This window comes from Erpetoichthys calabaricus, chromosome 8 (genome assembly GCF_900747795.2).
Source record: "Erpetoichthys calabaricus chromosome 8, fErpCal1.3, whole genome shotgun sequence".
NCBI lineage: Eukaryota > Metazoa > Chordata > Cladistia > Polypteriformes > Polypteridae > Erpetoichthys > Erpetoichthys calabaricus.
Genome location: NC_041401.2, coordinates 138,123,079 through 138,145,596, shown reverse-complemented (window position 1 = coordinate 138,145,596; position 22,518 = coordinate 138,123,079). Strand labels below are relative to the sequence as shown.

The following is a 22,518-nucleotide window of genomic DNA, read 5'->3' as shown; positions in this document are numbered from 1 at the left end:
AAACACATGTAGACTGGTTGGGCGAACTCCCATGCGCCCTCCAGGACCCTGCTAAGGGTGTAGAGCTGGTCCACTGTTCCACGACCAGGACGAAAACCACACTGTTCCTCCTGAATCCGAGGTTCGACTATCCGACGGACCCTCCTCTCCAAAACCCCCGAATAGACTTTTCCAGGAAGGCTGAGGAGTGTGATTCCTCTGTAGTTGGAACACACCCTCCGGTTCCCTTTCTTAAAGAGTAGGACCACCACCCCGGTCTGCCAATCCAGAGGCACTGTCCCTGATGTCCATGCGATGTTGCAGAGACGTGTCAACCAAGACAGACCTACAACATCCAAAGCCTTGAGGAACTCCGGGCGTATCTCATCCACCCCCGGGGCCCTGCCACCAAGGAGTTTTTTGACCACCTCGGTGACCTCAGTCCCAGAGATGGGGGAGCCCACCTCCGAGTCCCCAGGCTCTGCTTCCTCATTGGAAGGTATGTTAGTGGGATTGAGGAGGTCTTCGAAGTACTCCCCCCACCGACCCACAACGTCCTGAGTCGAGGTCAGCAGTGCACCATCCCCACCATACACAGTGTTGACACTGCACTGCTTCCCCCTCCTGAGACGCCAGACGGTGGACCAGAATCTCCTCAAAGCCGTCCGAAAGTCGTTTTCCATGGCCTCCCCAAAACTCCTCCCATGCCCGAGTTTTTGCCTCAGCAACCACCAAAGCCGCATTCCGCTTGGCCTGCCGGTACCTATCAGCTGCCTCCAGAGTCCCACAGGACAAAAGGGACCGGTAGGACTTCTTCTTCAGCTTGACGGCATCCTTCACCGCCGGTGTCCACCAACGGGTTCGGGGATTGCCGCCACGACAGGCACCGACTACCTTACGGCCACAGCTCCGGAACATTGAAATATCTTCGTAGTACATGTTTAATTATTCTATCCATCTATCCTTCCAGTGTCACGCCAGCCCCAGCAAGAATACAGCGCGAGGCAGGAGCAATCCGTGAACGGAGAGCCAGCTCCTCGCTAGCGCTGCAGCACCATGTCTTCACATGTTTAATTATTAACAATATAGATTATTTAAATTATGTTAACATTTTATCTGTATAATGTAATAAACATATTTTGCTGCATTTCATCTTAAAAATGATATTGTCATCATATGTAAATACGTGCTTTATAAAGTGGCTCAGGTTGTGCAATATTATAACTGTATTGCAAGTTTACAGTGAGGTGATTGTACTTATAAGTACAAACAGTTCTATAAAGAGCACTTGATGGACTGATTGAGTGTGTTTATAGTTCTTGGGATGAAACTGTTTCTGAACCGCAAGGAAAAGCTCTGAAGCGTTTGTCGTATGAGAGCAGTTCAGCAGACAGCATGGCTGAGGCAGCATGTGCTTGATGCTGTATACCGATTATTTCTTTCCAATTATCTGCTGTAGAGCTGTGATTCACACTCAGATACAGTGATATAAATACTCTGAGTGGTGCAGTGAGAGTAATATGGAAAAAGATGATCCACTGTGGCAACCCCTAACGGGAGCAGCTGAAAGAAGAAGAAGAAGGTTCAGTGAGAGTAACAACACCAAAGCAGCTATGGTATTTAGAATAGTTTGACCATTCTGTGGACCATTATATTGTTACAGGTTAATTACAATCAGATGCATTAAACTAATAAACAATATGCGGTTAATTTCAGTGTATTTATTTCAGGGATGTGGATCTAACAAAGAAAGGGAAACCACACTGGAATAGCAGCACTGCTTTGACGCTGGGTGCCGCTAGTTTGCAAAACCAAGCGGAGAACTTGCGTACGCCAGGGTTGGAGCTGCCATGAAAATGTGCGTGGCTTTACGCCAAGTTTAGGTTTTATACATCGCGATTTGAGCGTGGAAACGGGCTTATGCAACATTTTTGTGCATACGCACCGTTTATACATGAGGCCCCAAATGTTTACTTGATACAGTTTTTTTTCTCCAGTAGAATTATTGTTTATTAACTATGCTTGCTTTCCACTTTTCTCTTTTGTAATACTCATGTGAGAAATATGCTTCAATGGCAATTCTAACATTTATTGTTTTACCATTGCTATTTGTCTATTTATGCCTCTTATGGTGATAATCTACTACTTGGGTTCCAGTATGATGCCAATTTTCTCATTTAAGTCCATCCATCCATCCATCCATTATCCAATCTGCTATATCCTAACTATAGGGTCACAGGGGTCTGCTGGAGCCAATCCCAGCCAACACAGGGCGCAAGGCATGAAACAAACCCTGGGCAGGGCGCCAGCCCACCACAGCTCATTTAAGTCTTCAGATGAAAAACTTTAAGATCTCCTGACTTAATGCAACTAAATAATAAATGAGGCTAATGTGTGTTTATTCACAAAAAGTGTGCAAACAGTTGTGGTTTTATGGATTTTGTCTTTTAATAAAATGGGATGAGGAAAAAGCAGAGTTTTTAGTAACATACTGTGGACTGCAGGAATAAATTATAAGCATACAGGCTGTGAAGCGTATCAGATACACAAATATAGTATGACTCTTACAAGGATGAATCTAAATGGTAAACTTGGGAAAATATGTATTTGATATAAGTCAGTTCTTTTGACAGAAAAGTGAAATGCAAAAAAGAAAAAAACAGAACAGTATCTTTGTGCTTTCCCTCAGATCCTTATGCTTGTCCATTTTTCTTGGATCCAACCCATCACTTTCAAGGACTGACAGTTCACTTGCTGCCTAATATATCCCACCCTTTGATTTGTCAGTGGTTTTAATATATACAGAGAGAGAAAATAGATTTCAATTTTCTTTCTCTATATTAGACAGACAAGACAGACAGGCAGACAGAAAGAACTTTATTTGTCCCGAGGGGGAAATATAGCTTTTTACAGAGCTATAATGATATATAAACATAAATACACATGATTTTCATAGTAACAAAGAGTGGTGACATGTTGGTCAGGCGTGCAATTGCAGTAACAATGTAACTACTCTCTGTAGATGTGAAAATATTATAAATATCTGATAGAGGTAGTAAATGGTTGCATTGATGTGCATATGCAAAGGAAAATTTTAAGGTTATTCCATGCTGAAAAGAAAGTATCTCTCTTCTGCAGCTTTTATGTCATGTATCACACATATACAGTACATTATATAATACAATTCATATTACCCTGAATGTAAAACTCAGGCACAGTGGTAATCAAAGCTGACAGTACACACCATTACACTGAAATGTATATCTTGTAAGGAGTAATATTTACAGTAAGTCAAATCAAAGGAGTCGTGTTTATAAAATTAAAAACAAACCTCTTAAAACCTTGTTAACACATGCCTACAAACTCTTTATAATAGTGCTTGGTTCAGATTTAACCAATAATATTCCAAATCATTTACAGAGATAATTTGCATTCACCTTCCAAAAACAAAAGTGATACTCATTAGCCAAACAAAAAAATAATAACCAAATGAGTAAATATTTGTTTGAAGATTTATTAGTTGCACTGTTAGATAACCATAGTTCACAAGGAGATTAAAACATATACATACTATAGATAGATAGATAGATAGATAGATAGATAGATAGATAGATAGATAGATAGATAGATAGATAGATTAGATAGATAGATAGATAGATAGATAGATAGATAGATAGATAGATAGATAGATAGATAGATAGATAGATAGATAGATAGATAGATAGATAGATATCCTTCCTGAGTGATTCTTCACTAGTTTTGCATTTTGCTAATGTCATTGTCACTACTGGTAGCAGGAGGTTGTACACGTAGCCAATTCAGGTTGCACAGATAGTTCAGCTGTTCCAGGATGAGACATCCATACGTGCCTTTGCAAGAAGGTCTGCTGTGTCTTCTAGCATAGTTTCAAGAGCATAGAGGAGATAACCAGGAGATGGGCCTATACATGAGGAGAGCTGGATAAGGCTGTAGAAGGCAGGACCGGTATGTACTGTTTTGTGTGAGGAGGAAAAAGAGGAGCACTGACAGAGCTCCAGTTGAATACTAGTAGGCATGTATCTGACCAAACTGTCAAAAACAGACTCCATGAGGATGGCATTAATGGGACCTGTGCACACGGCCCATCACCATGCAGCTCGATTGGCATTCGCCATAGAATACCACATTTGGTACTTCCACAATTGGCGCCACATTCTCTTCAAAGATGAGAGCAGGTTTACACTAAGCACATATGTGACAGAAATGAAAATGTCTGGAGGTGCCACAGTGAACATTATGTAGCCTACAACATCATGTAAATTGACCAGTTTGGCAGTGAGTCAGTGATGGTTTGGAGAGGCATATCCTTGGAGGGTCCATTGACTGGCCTGTATGTTCCCCAGACCTGAATTCAATTGAGAACCTCTGAGATGTTATGTATCTGTGCATCTGACACTGCCAAGTAGCGCCACAGGCTGTCCAGGGATCTCACTGATTCCCTGATTCAGGTCTGAGAGGAGATCCCCCAGGATACCATCTGCCATCTCATCAGGAGCATGCCCAGACATTTTTGGGAGTGCATATGTGCACGTGGAGGCCATGCACTCTACACTACTTAGTCGCATTATGAGTTGAAATTCATAGGAGTTAGATCAGACTGTGATTTCAATTAAATTATTGTGAGTTGTTGGATTTTGAAAGAACCTACACTTAATTTTGATTATATGTAGCATCACCTTTCCTTTTTATATTACCTATACAAAGGAAATTCTGTTACAGTCTCTGTATCTCTAAAATTTTAATGTGCTGTTCTCATGTGTAGTCACATGCAATCAATTTACTTTTTTTCTACTACCTTAGTTTTGTTATCTGTCGACAACAAAATTACAAAACAGAGAAAATAATATATTCAAAGAAGGGTACATAAATTTAGTAGGCAGGGAGTGTGTTATATTGGTTACGTCTTTAGACCTTGGACAGAAGGTTTAAAGCCTGCTACTGACACTCTGTTACCATAAGCAAATCACTTCACCTGCCTGTGCTCCAGCTGGAAAAACAAACAAAGTGCAACCAAATGCTATAAGATGCCTTGGATAAAGGTGTCAGTCAAGTAATAAGTACAATAATCATAATCCAATGTGATCACAGTAGATGGAAAATAAAAATAATATAATCCTTATTGCCTTTTTGGTCAATATACTGTACATATAAAAAACTGTAGATCGCATTATAAAGTTCACAGACATACATTGCATTTGACTTTGCTCTCTCTTTGTTAGACTGGAGTTAAGTTCTTCAGGTTAAACAATTATTCTTTTTTGATGTAAAATTAAAAAGTTCTTATCATTTCCAGTAAGAAGCGACAAGTCCACATGAAGAAGGGGATAAATAGAAATGATTTGCAAGCACAGTGCAAATCGGGCTAATGATGCATGTTGTAAAATATTACACATGTGCAGTACAAATTGGTCAGTGCTGTAAAAAGTAATTTTAGTGAGCAGGGAGTGTTTCAAGGGTCTGAATACTTAGGACCATGTGATATTTCAGTTTTTCTTTTTTAATAAATCTGCAACAATTTCAAAAATTCTTTTTTTTGTCTGTCAATATGGGGTGCTGTGTGTACATTAATGAGGGAAAAAATTAATTTAAATGATTTTAGCAAATGGCTGCAATATGACAAAGAGTGAAAAATTGAAGGGGGTCTGAATACTTTCCGTACCCACTGTAGATAGATAGATAGATAGATAGATAGATAGATAGATAGATAGATAGATAGATAGATAGATAGATAGATAGATAGATAGATAATTTATTAATCCCAAGGGGAAATTCACGTACTCCAGCAGCAGCATACTGATAAAGAACAATATTAAATTAAGAGTGATAACAATGCCGATAACAATGTAGGTATACAGACAGACAATAACTTTGTATAATTTTAACGTTTACCCCCCCCCGGGTGGAATTGAAGAGTTGCATAGTGTGTGGGGGGGGGTGTGTGTTTGGGTGGTTGTGGGGAAACGATCTCCTCAGTCTGTCAGTGGAGCAGGACATTGACAGCAGTCTGTTGCTGAAGCTGCTCCTCTGTCTGGAGATGATACTGTGTAGTGGATGCAGTGGATTCTCCATTATTGACAGGAGCCTGCTCAGTGCCCGTCGCTCTGCCACCGATGTCAAATTGTCCAGCTCCGTGCCTACAATAGAGCCTGCCTTCCTCACCAGTTTGTCCAGGCGTGAGGCGTCTTTCCTCTTAATGCTGCCTCCCCAGCACACCACAACTGTTTGATAGAACATCTGCAGCATCTTATTGCAGATGTTGAAGGAAGCCAGCCTTCTAAGGAAGTATAACCGGCTCTGTCCTTTCTTACACAAAGCATCAGTATTGGCAGTCCAGTCTAATTTATCATCCAGCTGCACTCCCAGGTATTTATAGGTTCGCACCCTCCATGAGGGGCCTGGGCCTCCTAAAATCCACCACCAGCTCCTTGGTTTTGCTGGTGTTCAGTTGTAGGTGGTTTGAGTAAATGAAGTTAACATTACTTATGCTACTGAGCTCCTGAATTGATAATAACAATTTTAGATTTTAATTCTCTCCCAACTTCAGGTTTTTTGTTCAATTTGTTTTGCTGTCTCCCTGTAACCCTGGCGGTTTAAAGTGCACAGACTGGAGAAATTAGGTGTGGGGTTTTTAGGAAGAAGTTCTGTGGGTGAAGCCTTTACAGTTGCTGAGTTCTCCGCTGTTCACCACAAAATAATTAACAAGTAGTCTGCAGATGTGTATTTTCATTTAAGAATCACATCTGGCCACACAGGGACTAGTTAGGTGCAGAACTGGGGGAATATGTGGATAGAACAGAAACTGAGTTTAAATGAAAGCACCAAGAATGTGGATGTGGTGCTTAAGTGGACTCTTCAATGGCCTTGAACCCTGTACTGCTAGGATAACAGTATGAGTTATCTTGGGAATCTAAGTGTGCATGTATGAAGGAGCTTTGATATGAGTCTTAAATATGTATTTATTTTTTTCACAGATTTTTATCTTAAAAGTACTGGCACGGGTTGTGTACAGAGGAGTGATAACACCTGATTTCTAAACGTGAAGAAAACATTTATGTAGAAACCAGGAAATATGTTCACTTGCATATTTCAGCAGTTTAGGCAAAGGATATCTGTCAACAGATCTGTAGCAGTATCATGGCTCCTCAGTTTACCAGTGGCTCTTCTGAATTCTCCAAGTTGGGATAACAGAATTCATCATTGTCTTCAGTTTTGGTGGGTGATTTAGTGCAGCGTTGTAATAATGTGCCAAAATGGTTATTCCAGGCTCAAAATAGGCATGAAAGAATTTTGATAAAATGATCTGAAGAAAAATTAGCAAACTAGAGATGGGTCATGTTCAAAACATGGAGAACGCGGAATCAAGACATCAAACCAAATTGCTAAACTAGAATTGTAGACAAGAAGGCACAAGCAGTTAATTTGGAAACCATTAGAAGCAAGAACATAGCGTGAGAGAATTTTTGAACTTTTATCCACAAACTTAAATGAAGTCTCTACTGCGTATCCAGTTTAGAAAGCATTTCATGTGAGACATCAAACTTCTGGGGATACTCTGCAAGCAACCTAGTAATGACTCCCTGATGATGGAACCACAGTATGGTGGTGAACACTAAAAACAGAATGGTGGCATGATATAACCAAATCATAACATTAATAAAATTTTAAATAACTCAGAATAACAGAAGAGCATGAAATAATAATGTTTAATGTTGACAGAAATGATTCCTTTCTAGGTTGTTTTTAATCGATGACATTACCACTGTGTTGAACTTCCTCTTAGCAGGTCCTCCTGCCTTAGGTGCTCATTGATGATTCATTTGCAGGTTGGTGCTTTCGGATTCACAGCACATTCAGTGCTTCAATGCACTGTGCATGATGAGAAGAATGGCTTGCCTTGGATAATAAATTGATTGATCTTGTTTTCTGTCCTATCACCATTGAATATTCAAGTCATGTGGTGAATACGCCAACTCTTGAACCAAGATCCAAGAACAGGAGACCTTGAGCAGAACAGAGGGATGATATATAGGGCTGATTTGTCTTCCAAAGTTCATGTGCCTTATGGTTCAACTACAGATTCAAGATCTGAGTGATCCGTACCCGACTTTGCATTTATATCACTAAAGATAATTAAGTTGTCATATAGATTCACCACACTGACTGTGGAACCTCAGTTATACAGTAGAAAAGTAACCATGTTAATATTTAGATATGGCATGTAGACTGCTTGGAAAGATTGGAGGCTAGGGGTCTCTTTTATAAATAAAATAGTTGTACATCAAAAACTAAATAAATGCATACGGCAAAAAAAAAGAAAGTCAGATGTGTGTGCCAGTAGGCTTTGCACCCTAGGAACCAAGTTACCTGAAGTATTCTTTAACTTTTCAGTAATTATTTACCACTCTGATGCTGATGTTTCTGATTATAAACTAGGTCATTATGATAGCAATTGACAAGAAGAATTGTCCAGCTTAGTTCCCTCTGCTGGCTAATGAAACAAATCTCATTAGCTCATCATCCTGTGATGACTCTGGAAGTGCTCTTCAGCAGTTTTATGTTATGTACCCTTTACTTCATAGTTAACAACTAAAGTATTATTGAAGTGCTTTTCAAAGTAAATATTAACCAGCATCCAAAAAGGTAAGAACACACATTTCAGAAATACAATGTACAGTTAGGTCCATAACTATTTGGACAGAGACAACTTTTTTCTAATTTTGGTTCTGTACATTACCACAATGAATTTTAAATGAAACAACTCAGATGCAGTTGAAGTGCAGACTTTCAGCTTTAATTCAGTGGGGGTGAACAAAACGATTGCATAAAAATGTGAGGCAACTAAAGCATTTTTTAACACAATCCCTTCATTTCAGGGGCTCAAAAGTAATTGGACAATTGACTCAAAGGCTATTTCTTGGGCAGGTGTGGGCAAGTCAGTTGTTATGTCATTATCAATTACGCAGATAAAAAACTCAAACAACGACTCAAACAACCTACACCTGAACACCGGCAAAACCCAGGAGCTGGTGGTGGATTTTAGGAGGCCCAGACCCCTCATAGACCCAGTGATCATCAAAGGTGACTGTGTGCAGATGGTGCAGACCTATAAATATCTGGGAGTGCAGCTGGATGATAAATTAGACTGGACTGCCAATACTGATGAGCTGTGCAAGAAAGGACAGAGCCGGTTATACTTCCTTAGAAGGCTGGCTTCCTTCAACATCTGCAATAAGATGCTGCAGATGTTCTATCAAACAGTTGTGGTGTGCTGGGGAGGCAGCATTAAGAGGAAAGACGCCTCACGCCTGGACAAACTGGTGAGGAAGGCAGGCTCTATTGTTGGCATGGAGCTGGACAGTTTAACATCTGTGGCAGAGCGAAGGGCGCTTAGCAGGCTCCTATCAATTATGGAGAATCCACTGCATCCACTAAATAGTATCATCTCCAGACAGAAGAGCAGCTTCAGCGACAGACTGCTGTCACTGTCCTGCTCCACAGACAGATTGAGGAGATCGTTCCTCCCCCAAACTATGCGACTCTTTAATTCCACCCGGGAGGGTAAACGTTAATATTTAACATTATACATAGTTATTGTCTGTTTTTCACCTGCATTATTATCTTTCTTTAATTTAATATTATTTATTGTATCAGTAAAGATGCTGAAGAATGTGAATTTCCCATTGGGATTAATAAAGTATTTATCTATCTATCTATCTATCTATCTAAAAGGCCTGGAGTTGATTTGAGGTGTGGTGCTTGCATGTGGAAGATTTTTCTGTGAACAGACAACATGCTGTCAAAGGAGCTCTCCATGCAGGTGAAAGAAGCCATCCTTAAGCTGCGAAAACAGAAAAAACCCAACCGAGAAATTGCTACAATATTACGAGTGGCAAAATCTACAGTTTGGTACATCCTGAGAAAGGAAACAAACACTGGTGAACTCAGCAACGCAAAAAGACCTGGACATCCACGGAAGACAACAGTGGTGGATGATCGCAGAATCATATCCATGGGGAAGAGAAACCTCTTCACAACAGCCAACCAAATGAACAACACCCTCCAGGGGGTAGGCGTATCGATATCCAAGTCTACCATAAAGGGAAGACTGCATGAAAGTAAATACAGAGGGTGCACTGCAAGGTGCAAGCCACTCATAAGCCTCAAGTATAGAAAGGCTAGATTGGACTTTGCTAAAGAACATCTAAAAAAGCCAGCACAGTTCTGGAAAAACATTCTTTGGACAGATGAAACCAAGATCAACCTCTACCAGAATGATGGCAAGAAAAAAGTATGGAGAAGGTGTGGAATAGCTCATTATCCAAAGCATACCACATCATCTGTAAAACACGGTGGAGGCAGTGTGATGGCTTGGGCGTGCATGGCTGTCAGTGGCACTGGGACACTAGTGTTTTTTGATGATGTGACACAGGACAGAAGCAGCCTAATGAAATCTGAGGTGTTCAGAGACATACTGTCTGCTCAAATCCAGCTAAGTGCAGTCAAATTGATTGGCTGTATGTTTTCAGTCATTGTCAAGCTGTATCATGAAACGCCACCCAAAGCAACCCAGGAGTTTATTAAAGCAAAGAAGTGGAAAATTCTTGACTGGCCAAGTCAGTCACCTGATCTTAACCCAATTGAGCATGCATTTCACTTGTTGAAGACTAAACTTCAGACAGAAAGGCCCACAAACAAACAGCAACTGAAAGCCGCTGCAGGTAAAGGCCTGGCAGAGAATTAAAAAGGAGGAAACCCAGCATCTGGTGATGTCCATGAGTTCAAGACTTCAGGCTGTTATTGCCAGCAAAGGGTTTTCAACCAAGTATTAGAAATTAACATTTTATTTCCAGTTATTTCATTTGTCCAATTACTTTTGAGCCCCTGAAATGAAGGGTTCGTGTTAAAAAATGCTTTAGTTGCCTCACATTTTTATGCAATCGTTTTGTTAACCCCCACTGAATTAAAGCTGAAAGTCTGCAAAATTAGAAATAGTTGTCTCTGTCCAAATATTTCTGGACCTAACTGTAAAAGTACTCAAACAGTCGAAGTTTAAAAAGAATCTACCAGCCACCTCCTTCATAAAAGTACAACTCCAGAAAGAAAATAGTGCTTTAGAAATAGTTAAAATCAAATGCCATCAATATTAGATTTGTCTGTGACATGGGATTAAGCATTCACACAGAGTCAGCTAGCATAAATGCCGACTTTTTACTCTGACTCTCCCTCCCAGCTATAGCAGCAGATGGTTAGCTTGTTTTTGTGATGAAGGAAACCACAAAAAGGATGTAGTATATAATTATACAGAAAAATGTATAAATAAAGTGTTAAGGTCACAATGACAAAAGGTCTTTAAGGCTTCACACCATGGTCTTCTTACATTAAGCTAAATGAACTACAGCTGGTAAGACCGATCACATGAGTGTCGTAACAACTGATTTCTCTTTTCTTTAAAATGTCCTTCATATTCCAGAAGGATATCTATGAGAATGCTTCACTTGCTACACCTCTGGCATGTTAAGAAAAAGCCACAGAATACACACACACACACACACGCACAAACACATATACCCCACACAACTCTACAGTAGCATCTCAGAAATTTTATTGACATTAAGGATGACATGCAAGAACCTTGCAGAAGAATTACATTAATGCATTAAACAGTAACCCTATTATGAGGTACAACTCTTGATCATGACGTATTCCCTGATGTTCCACAGATCTAAAGGTCACTAAATTTGTCTTTATTGTCAGTCACCCCACTGTTTAAAGTTCCTAGCTTTTGGATTTAGCTTCACAGTTAGAGGAATATCTCGTTTTGGTCTCATCATGTAGTAGCGGAACATATTAGCCAGTTCCTTTGCCATCGTAAAGCCCAGTTTTTCATAATCCTCTACGGACATCTGAGAAAAAGCCAAAAGACATTTTTGTTAAACAATACAATTTAAACAATTGCAAAGGGAAAACTAGCATTTGTGTTCATCTTAATTCAAGCAAATGTAAAACAAAAACATACAGGGTATATAGGAAGTTTGGGAATCACAGATATATACTTCTACTATTAAATTAAATATGCTGTGTTATACTTCTTAAGCCATTATTGATAATATAACATAATATAAAACACCAATATAACATTATATAAAACACCAATTTAGTGTTGAAAGGACACAGAGCCTATTCCACCATCATCAGATGTAAGTCAGGAACCAGCCCTGAATTGGGTGCCAGTCATTGGCTGCTTGAAAAAATAATTGCATTCAGTCCTGGCGATGGAACAGTGGACCAACTATTTGTCTTTGCACAGATACTTAAAGGATCATTTCAATTTGAAAATTCTGCTTACATGTGCTTTGTGGACTTGGAAAGATGTATTAACCATGTACCCCATAACATCTTGTGGAAGATGCATCAATGGTATGAGGTTCCAGAGCTGATACTGTGAGCCATTCAGTCCCCGCATTTGTGGAGCAAGAGTTGTGCTTGTATACTAAGTATTAAGTTGAAAATGTTCAATGTTGGTGTTGGACTCCAAGGTGCATCTTTTGTCTGCTATTCACAGGATGGAAGGTTTAAAGCTGAGATTGGGAAGATATGCAGTTTAGGAACCTAAGGGTTGCCTCTCTGTTGTTTGCAGATGTTGTCCTCTTGGCCTCATTGGTTGCAAACTGCAAGGGATGAAGTATTAGAATCTCCAAATCGAAAATCATAGTCCTCTCTTTGAGAAAAAGTGGCTTGTTTACTGTAGCTAAGAGGCAAGCAGTTGCTTGAAGTGGAGGAGTCCAAGTTCCTGTATGTCACAAATGAGGGTTCAGGTCATTAAGAGAGTTTTACAAACTGCTTGACTGCATGGCACCATGGTGGTGAAGCAGAAGCCAAGTCTGTGATGAAGCAGTCAATATGCACACTCATCCTCATCTCTGGTAAGAAGCAAAAGCAGCCAAAATAAGCTTCCTGGACCATGCTGGATTTAGTCTTTATGACAACACAAGGAACTTGGCAATACAGGAGTAGAACTGCTGCCTAAAATTGAAAAAAGATCCAGTCTGCGGTGGTTTGGATAGTTCATCTGGATACCACCTGGGAGAAGATTGATGGGCAGACCAAGGCTCCCTTAAAGAAATTCTTTCTATGCAGTGTCCTGGGACTATCTAGGTGCTCCCCAAAAAGAGGCTGGAAGAAGTTGCTGGGGAAAGGGAAGCCTGGTTAGCACTGCTCAGAAAATGATGAAGATGATGAACCATAGCAGTTTCCAGCAATAAATATCCTTTCAGAGTGCACATGTCTGTAAGTTCAGTTAGCAGAGAGAAGCCAAAGTGGGCCATATACTGCCTGCTTGTGTCAGTGGTGAGACATACAGTATGGATAATGAAAAGCTGGCATTAAGATGAAATGTCAAAGTAATAACTTATATTGTTCTATGGTGTAGGACTACAAGTGTATTTTTAATTTTTGATTAAATTAATGTATTTAGGGCAAACTTTTAGCCTGTGCTGATATGCCATTTACATATGAAAGTAGGTGCTGGAATAATGAACTGATTGCAGAGTCACATGGTAATCAATAGCTGCTGTGAGGGTAGATTAAAGGGGGAATGGGTTTGGACTAGGGGGGATGATTTTGTATTATTCTACAAGAAAGAAAATGAATGTGAACTATTGCTGATGGGAAAGTTAGGGGGAGGCTGAAAAGGGCAGCATTGGTCTGGTTGACAATCATTTAAAGAGCTGGACTAAAAAGGCGGTGAAGTCTCCGTGGAGTGGCTGTGCTCTTACCAAGCTCAGCAGTGAAGCTGGTAAGAGAGAGGGTGGGTGTGTGACAACCAGGAGCTGTATGGAAGAAGGAAGCTTATGGCGCAGCGATATTGTGATACAGTCAAAGGGCCCTGAGAGCTGCTAGGAAGCCATTAGCATCAGGGCATCAGATTGAAGGAATGGATCAAGGATGTGATGGGCTGCATCGGAGAAGAAATCTTGATGCAGTCAGATTCGGCAGATGGGCAAGGTTGCCCTGGGTACACAGGAGGCCATGAATGGTGCTTGGCAGATCAAGTATGTGATAGGCTAGGTCTTCAATTTTGTATGAAAGTATAGGCTTTCCTTCTCCACTTTTGGAATTTTAACTTAAATATTTATTGAATAATTTGTCAAACACCCTGTGACACTCACTTTGGTTTTATGGAACGGATTTTAATTGCATTCTTTATTAATGGAATTATTTATTGACTTAAATTTATTTAACATACCGATTGGCACTTCTGATTTTGTTTTACAATAAACTGCCAGTTTTCTGACTGAAAATTCTTTTGTTAGTCATGACCGTGAAGAACCAATGACAAATGAGGCAGATAATCAATGCCTCGTATACAGGAAGGTGACCTTGGCTGTGGGTCTGGGGCATCACAGTAAGGCTGAATAAAGATGAGCAAATCAGCCCGGGAAACACTGAAAACATTTCAGTGAATAATAAAATAAAAATCAAGTATAATTTATAAATGTTTAGTACAATCATCCTCATACAACATTTATCTTAGAAAAAAAATGCAATAGATTAAGTGGTCATAAAAATAGAATGGATTTCTGAATTCTTTACATCAGTTTGGCTTAAACTTTAAAACATGAACACTGATTCTACCTTCGCATTCTGGATGTTCTTTCCAAGGCACTCACTCAGGGTAGCACAGTATTCATCAATAGTCAAGAGATCAGTGCTCAGGGTAATATCCTTCCCAATATACTCATTTGGATTTTTAAGCACACTAACTACAACAGGTCCAAAATCTTCTACTGCCATTCCATCAAGTGGGACATCACCCATGGGCATTGCTTAATAAAAACAAAAAAAAAAATCTTTAGCAAATTAAACTTTGAAAAGATAGGAGCATTGAAACTCAACTTCATGTCACTACTGCAGCATAATTTTAATAAAAAGGATTAAATATATATTAAAGTTTTTTGCAAATAAAATGCAGTAGTAAATCCACACTTCAATTCTATAGTAACATGGCAAGTGAAGAAATTAAAACACACTTTATAAAGATTGGTAAACGGGAAAAAATAAAAATCTTAACATATTTAATATATACTGTATCTTGTGAAACCAATGTGCCCTACAGTGTGGGTGTAAAATCCAAAAGAATTTTTCACAGAATGCTGGAAGTGCTGAAACCAATAGTAAAAACTAAAACTAATAGTAAAGGCCTTGATACATGATATATTGTAACGCTTACAGCGATATCTTACCATTGTAGTTAATGATACTGATACTGCTTTATAGTAACTAGTCATTCAAAATCCTCAAAAACAACTACAGTAGCGTATGGCTTAAAACACGATACAAACTAAATTTTGGCAGTCTTCTATTGGTGTATCTAATAGAGAAGAATAAGCCAAAATAAAAATCATTACAGGGCTCGCAAAATTTCAAAATCCCTGGTAGCCCTTTGGGCAGGCACTCTTCAGTTGTTGGTAGCCCAAAATAAATTTAAGTAGCCCGAATAAAAAAGAGATTATTTTTAATGTATAATATTGTAAAGGAAACAAAACATCAATCAAAAAATTGTTAAAACACAAATTACAACAACTGTATAAAAATTACAATCATCAACTCAAATATTTGGTTCTAATTGAACAGAATTTTCTATGAACTTGTAAGAACTGTGTAGAACATGAATCAGTCTGTGTCAGATTCTGAATCTGAAATTTCCACTGAAGTCACGGATGAGAATATGCCACTCAACGTTGAGGGCATAGCATCTCCTTCATAAGCTTTCTCTTCCTGTGCATCGGCCTCCATTTCACTGCTCTTTGTTCTTGTCGGGGTTTTATGATCCAGGTGTCTTGAACCTTTTCCAGAAAACATCCAGAAACGAATTGACTTGTCAGGGCAAAAAGATTCAACTGTTTTCCCATTAATGGAGAATTGCATGCAGTCATTCAGTGTTTCAGGGTGTAGAGAGGTACGATGTGTTGTCTTCACTCAGTTCATGCAAGAAATTCCTCTCTCACAGATGGCTGTTGATGGACTAAGTGTCAGCATTAATTTCACCAGCAACAAGATATGAGAGAGGTGTTCTGGATTCTCAGAGAGGAGATCTCTGTACAAGCAATCATCTACTTTGCTACCCCGGTGTTCTGCAAGCCACATTTTTAGATCCATCCATTCTTGTGGAATTTTCTCTTTCTCATCTAGCAAACTGGCAAAATGTGTGACAAGATAATCCACCTCTTCATCCCCATAATTTGCCAGCTGTTCTCTGGGGTAGGGAAGAGTGAAGGGTCAAAAACCTTGAAACAAGAGAGAGGCTTTTCATGCAGATTTTTTAAATCTGTTGTCCATGTACTTGACTGTGTTGTCAATAATCTTCTGAATCTCTGCACCAAAGGTGTCTTTGTCTATGCCCTCACCTCTTCTAGCAGGTCGCTGACTTTTTGTGAGCTGAGTTCCACAGTAGCAAATGCTACCATCCTTGTTCGCTGTGAACTTTGTGTCCAAGGTTTTCTGGTATTCTCCTGGTTTTGTTTTTAGGCTGAGTAAGCGTGATGTGGTGCTCTCAACTAACTGATTTGTTCGTGTGATGTTTAGGTTATCATACTGAAAAATCAGTACAGCACTTGGATAAGATGGTACTGTAGTCAAACATGAAATGCAGGAAGTGAACAAATTTCTCAGTCTTCATCTCCTGCACCACCTCAGACTTGACATCACTTCCTCCTGCCATGTTCTCCATATGAACAACAGTGGGAGTTTAATTTTTTTCCACAGCCTTCAGACATCTCAGCCGGCTTGGAAGCCACCGTGTGCTCTTCAGGCCACTGAAATGTGCCAGTTTCTGATTTAGCAGTTCACTTATTTCTGTCAGTTCTCTTCGCTTCTTTGGGGAATAGTAGTACATCTTAAAGATGGTTTTCAGTGTATCTTCAAATTTCACCAGGTACTCGCAGCCTTTCACACTATCCAGCACGGCTAGCTCTAATTTGTGTGCCACACAGTGGATTGTTATGATGTGGGGTATCCTCTGTTTCAGTCTCCCAGCTACTCCTGTTTTCTTACCCATCATCACTGCAGCACCATCAAAATTTGCACACACTACTTTCTTTTTCCATGTGTCTTCTCTGATACCCATGGTGTTCACTGCTTCATCAATAGTCTCTAAAATACTTGTAGCATTTGCACTCTTGACTGGCTGACATCTGATCATGTATGTGGATATGCCACCATTATCTCTCACATACCTGACATGAACCAACTCCTGTTCTATTATATCAGTGTCTGTACTGCCATCTGCAAGAATGGATAAGAACCTGCTTTCTTGAATTTCCTTTTCGATCTGGTCTCTTGAAGTTTGTGCTATTGCTCCAATAAACTCTCTGCAAGCATGGTCATTGAGGTAAGTGGAACCAAGATCTAGGCCATTTGCTTTTTGAAGTTTGCAAAGACTGCTAAATTTTGCCAATGGTAGTTCACTCTTTGCAACATAGTACGCTGTTCTAAACAGCTTTTTCAGGACTTCTTGTTGTGCTTGGTTTATTTTTAGTCTGTTTTTTTGCAATTGGTCTTTGTTCTGGGAAAGATGCTGCAGACTGCGCACCAATGCATTTCTTGTGATGCAGAGATTTCTCATGGGTTTTGATGGGGGTCTTTCCTAAAATTACTGGTCCCAGTAACAAAGGCACTTGTCGAGTCAGAAATCGAGGGAAACTCACGACACACCCGGCAGAACATTATGTTATTTAGCTTGTCATATTCCAGCCACAGAAACTCTTTTGTCCACGAAACCAAAAAGCTGCGCTTTCTTTTTCCCTGCTTTGTCATAACTTTTCCACTTTGTGGTAGGCTTTTCTTTGGCTGTCCCTTCTTCACCCTGACCTGTCTTATTTGGCTCAGCAGAACTAAAATACCTGCGTAAATCCATCTATTTTTACACACGCACACACATAATGGTCAGCGATTTTTTAAATTCTCTAAGCAATCAACCTCTATCACATGTTTAAGCTTGCTGCAGGAGATTTCACTTGTCACGTTTGAATAGTAAGCTAATGAGTGATATGACGATGTCAGAGGAATTGGTGCGCAATTAATCCGTCACTGACCAATCAGTACTGCCGCTCTCTATACACAGTTCGCGCGATCGCAAAGTGAAAGTAAAAAACAAGCGCAAATTCAAACGCGATTTCAATATTTCACATATTGACAGTGGCTCATCGATGCCCGAAAATGATATAATTACCCAGCTACATTTGTGAAAGAATGCAAAAGCATTGACATATATTTTTCCTTCCTATGATAGCCCGACGGGCAGGGCTGAGAGAGATTTTGGTAGCCCGACTGGAAGACACAATAGCCCCGGGACGTCGGGCTAGCGATTTTGCGAGCCCTGCATTAATTGCATCTCAGTTTAAAAAACTAGGGAAGGGCATGTCAGGGAAAATTGCTATTCGAATTTTCAAGGCTTTATCTGAAGTATACAGTGATCCCTCGCTATATCGCGCTTTGCCTTTTGCGGCTCCACTCCATCGCGGATTTTATATGTAAGCATATTTAAATATATATCGCGGGTTTTTTTGCTGGTTCGCGGATTTCTGCGGACAATAGGTCTTTTAATTTCTGGTACATGCTTCCTCAGTTGGTTTGCCAAGTTGATTTCATACAAGGGACGCTATTGGCAGATGGCTGAGAAGCTACCCAACTTACTTTCTCTCTCTCTTGCGCTGACTTTCTCTGATCCTGACGTAGGGGGATTGAGCAGGGGGGCTGTTTCGCACACCTAGACGATACGGACGCTCGTCTAAAAATGCTGAAAGATTATGTTCACGTTGCTATGTTTTGTGCAGCTGCTTCCCTGAAACAACATGCTGCACGGTGCTTCGCATACTTAAAAGCTCGAAGGGCACATATAGATTTTTGACTGAATAACAAACTCTGTCTCTCTCTCCCTGCTCCTGACGGAGGGGGTATGAGCTGCCGCCTTCAACAGCTTTGTGCCGCGGTGCTTCGCATACTTAAAAGCCAAACAGCCCTATTGATGTGTTTGCTAGAGATTGTTTTCTCTATCTATGTGACATTCTGTGCTCCTGACACGCACTCCTTTGAAGAGGAAGATATGTTTGCATTCTTTTAATTGTGAGATGGAACTGTCATCTCTGTCTTGTCATGGAGCACAGTTTAAACTTTTGAAAAAGAGACAAATGTTTGTTTGCAGTGTTTGAATAACGTTCCTGTCTCTCTACAACCTCCTGTGTTTTCTGCGCAAATCTGTGACCCAAGCATGACAATATAAAAATAACCATATAAACATCTGGTTTGTACTTCGCGGATTTTCTTATTTCGCGGGTGGCTCTGGAACGCAACCCCCGCGATGGAGGAGGGATTACTGTACTCGACAAGCTGTCCCTACAGTAGGAGATTCGATTTATTTTTTATGGACGTGTTACAATACCATTCACAATGGTAAAGTAATGAAATTTAACAGTAATAATGGTTTCTTTGAACATTCCTGATTAAATGTTAAATACTTAGAGTGCTTAATCTTTTCTCTGTGCATCTCCCAAGCTACTGTCACTACAACTAACACACACAGTGCCTGTTACATACAGAGGAGCATAACATGTTTATAATCCAGCAGTTAAGACACAAGGTACAATTTATCTTTGCAATACAACAAAGTATTTTCGTAACAAACCTGTATGTTCAGCTAAAGTATCCCTCAAATGAAAATGCTGAAATTAAAAAAATGCATGTGGAGTGTAAATCCACCTGGAGATACCGATAGAGTAGCGACATGATGAGTGTGTGTCAACACCATAAATGATTCACACATGCACGAAGCAGATCGGGCAGCACTGTAAAGTCTGAGGGGGAGTACGCTTTCAGTACGCATGCATGAAAGATTTGCACATGAACAATGCAAATCAGGTAGGTGGCCCAGATCAGGTAGTGACATCACTATCCAACATGGCTGCTATAGATGTGTGATTCATGTTGGCCTTGTACAGGCAAACTTAGCAAATCCGCTGTAAAAAAAAAAAAAAAAAACTCTTAGATGAATTTCATAAATCAATGCTATTGGGCACTAAAAACCAAGAAGCATCAGATGAAGAGTAAATTTTTAGCTCAAGTGAACTAATGCAATGCATCATCATCATTAAGCTATTACAGGCTCTAATTCAATAAAAAAATGTCATATTTCTTTAAATTCCAAAAAGTTATATTCGTGTTCATCTTGAAGCCTTCTGTTATAAATCGACAACATTTTTTCAGAAGACAAAGCATTTGAAGAAAAAAAAATGTCCAGTTTATTGTTTTATCAACTATTGTTTGCTTCCCATTTTTCTCTTTTAGTGATATTTATGTGAGAAATATGATTCAATGGCAAAAATAAATGTTTACTTTTTATCATATTTAACATTGTTTACTGTATTGTCTATTATGGCTCTGCTGTCATTATGGTCTCTTCTTGGGTCCCAGTATGGTGCCAATTTTCTTATTTGGGTCCTCAGATTAAAAAAAGTTTAAAAAAAGATATCACAATATATTCTGGTTTTGAAGTGAGTCAGATACACAAGTATAGCAAGACTTTTACAGTGACAGATTTAAGTGGTGGAAAGAAATCCAGCAAGGAACAGTAAGACCTGGAACAAAAAGAGTGAAAGGACTCAGGGCCATTTTAATCGCATTATTGTCGCCCAAGCAAAGCAGTGCACTGGGGTCACTACCTACACAACAACTCAGCAAGTCACAACAGCAACTCTGCATAGATTAGCATGGGGCCCCTATACTCGAGGGGACCTCCAGGGAACTGCCCAGCTTGCCCATGCGTTAAGACGGCCCTGAAACAGACTCCAACTCTGCATCCATAGCCAACTCTCAGTTACTATTCTTTACACAACAGCCTGTTTTCCAAACTGGAGTCAGTCTTAAAGAGACCACTGAAGCAGCTTACTTTAATCGCAGCATCTTTTCTTTCTTTTCCTTTGCCGTCATAGCAATAAACAGGACTACATGCTGGTACCCTAAGTCTATGCAGTTATGTCATTTTTCCCAATTGTACATAAATTAAAACAAAAACACACATTTTTATGTGTATAGTTTAACCATTTTTGCATACAAATTACATTTTGAATAAGCTCAAGTCCACACAGTCTGAACTATTTCTCTCAGTAGTCACAATGAAATTCTCCCAGTACATAATTTGGATAAGACAAAATCTAATTTAAATCTAGATGTTATTAGTCAATTCACTTTAACAAATAAGAAAGTTATATTCTTTTATATGTAACTAGACTTCTTCAGCATATGAGATTTCCTGCTGTTTGCTCTCTACCCTGCTTTAGTCTATCTACAGTAAGCACATTTCAATGCCTCACAACACAAACATATTTCCATAAAAACCAAGGTTAAACACTCAGGGACATTTTCCAATACATTTTGTGATTAATAACTTTAATACTGAGACACATTATGAATTATTTTACCAGAAGAGCAAGAAAGTAAATTAATTTGGATGGATACTTCACCTCGCATTAATAGGTTTTCAGTGAAACTGCCTATCTAGTGGAACATGTTGTCTACTTTTTAAAATGGAGATATGAGTCTATCCTTGAAATGGATAAAAGACTTTACTACTATGTAGCTACTGTAAATAATGATAAAAAAAAATCACCTTTTCACATACATTCTAAAGTAAAGTGACTTAACCTTTTAAGACACTCACCCACTGTGTATACATTTTTATTTGGGACATTGTGAGGTTTAAAAAATGATAAGAAGTTCTCAAAATATGCAGGCAAACGCAAACTGGTTGCTGGAACACCAATCTTTCTCAAATACTCTTCTACCTATATAAAAAAAATGAAATAAAGTGTTTCACTTCACACAGAAAAATAAAAAAGAATATTAAACTGGGCAGTGAAATCTTCTTGCTTTTTTGTATTAGATAATGTCAAACATATTCATTGTTATTGAAAGTGATGTTATCTTTGAAAAAACACATTTAATAAACATATAGATGACATGGAAAAGAAAAAAACTTCATATAAAAGGCATCCTGCTGCTTGAGGCAGTGTGCAGGATGACAACAATAAATAATAAATATATATCAATAATTCAAAACAAACAGAGTTCAGAGCTCACTTGAAAGTGGGGGAAGAAATTATGTGAAAAAGTGCTTTGCAAATGAAAAATTAAACCAACAAATAAAAATACTGGAAACACTGAGCAGTGTACTTGTGAAACTGTTCAAAAACAAAATCAGTTGGGATAACAAAAAAGCAACAGTAATGGTGGCGTGAGATCTTTAGCCAGATATGAGAAACTCCCATTACTGCATTTCAAATCACTGACTGACTTGCTCAGTCTTATTCAACTCGGATTTGAAACCAACACATTCCAAGAGGTGAAGACCTGATAAGACAGATTATATCAGTGGTCTCAGACTCCGGTCCTGTTGGGTCCCAGTGGCTGAAGGTTTTCATTTTAACCTCTTTTCTTAATTGGTGACCA

At 39.3% G+C, this 22,518-nt stretch overlaps 1 protein-coding gene across 1 annotated transcript in view; it reads right to left on the bottom strand.

The window, feature by feature from the left end:
* Positions 1-11,603: 11,603 nt before the first annotated feature.
* LOC114656107 (nmrA-like family domain-containing protein 1) overlaps positions 11,604-22,518 on the bottom strand; it is a 35,925-nt gene continuing 25,010 nt past the window's right edge. The window contains 4 exon segments of the mRNA XM_051931261.1: positions 11,604-11,776; positions 11,778-11,921; positions 14,653-14,843; positions 21,731-21,854. Of these exon segments, the coding sequence (XP_051787221.1) occupies positions 11,741-11,776; positions 11,778-11,921; positions 14,653-14,843; positions 21,731-21,854 (495 nt within the window). The 3' untranslated portion in view covers positions 11,604-11,740.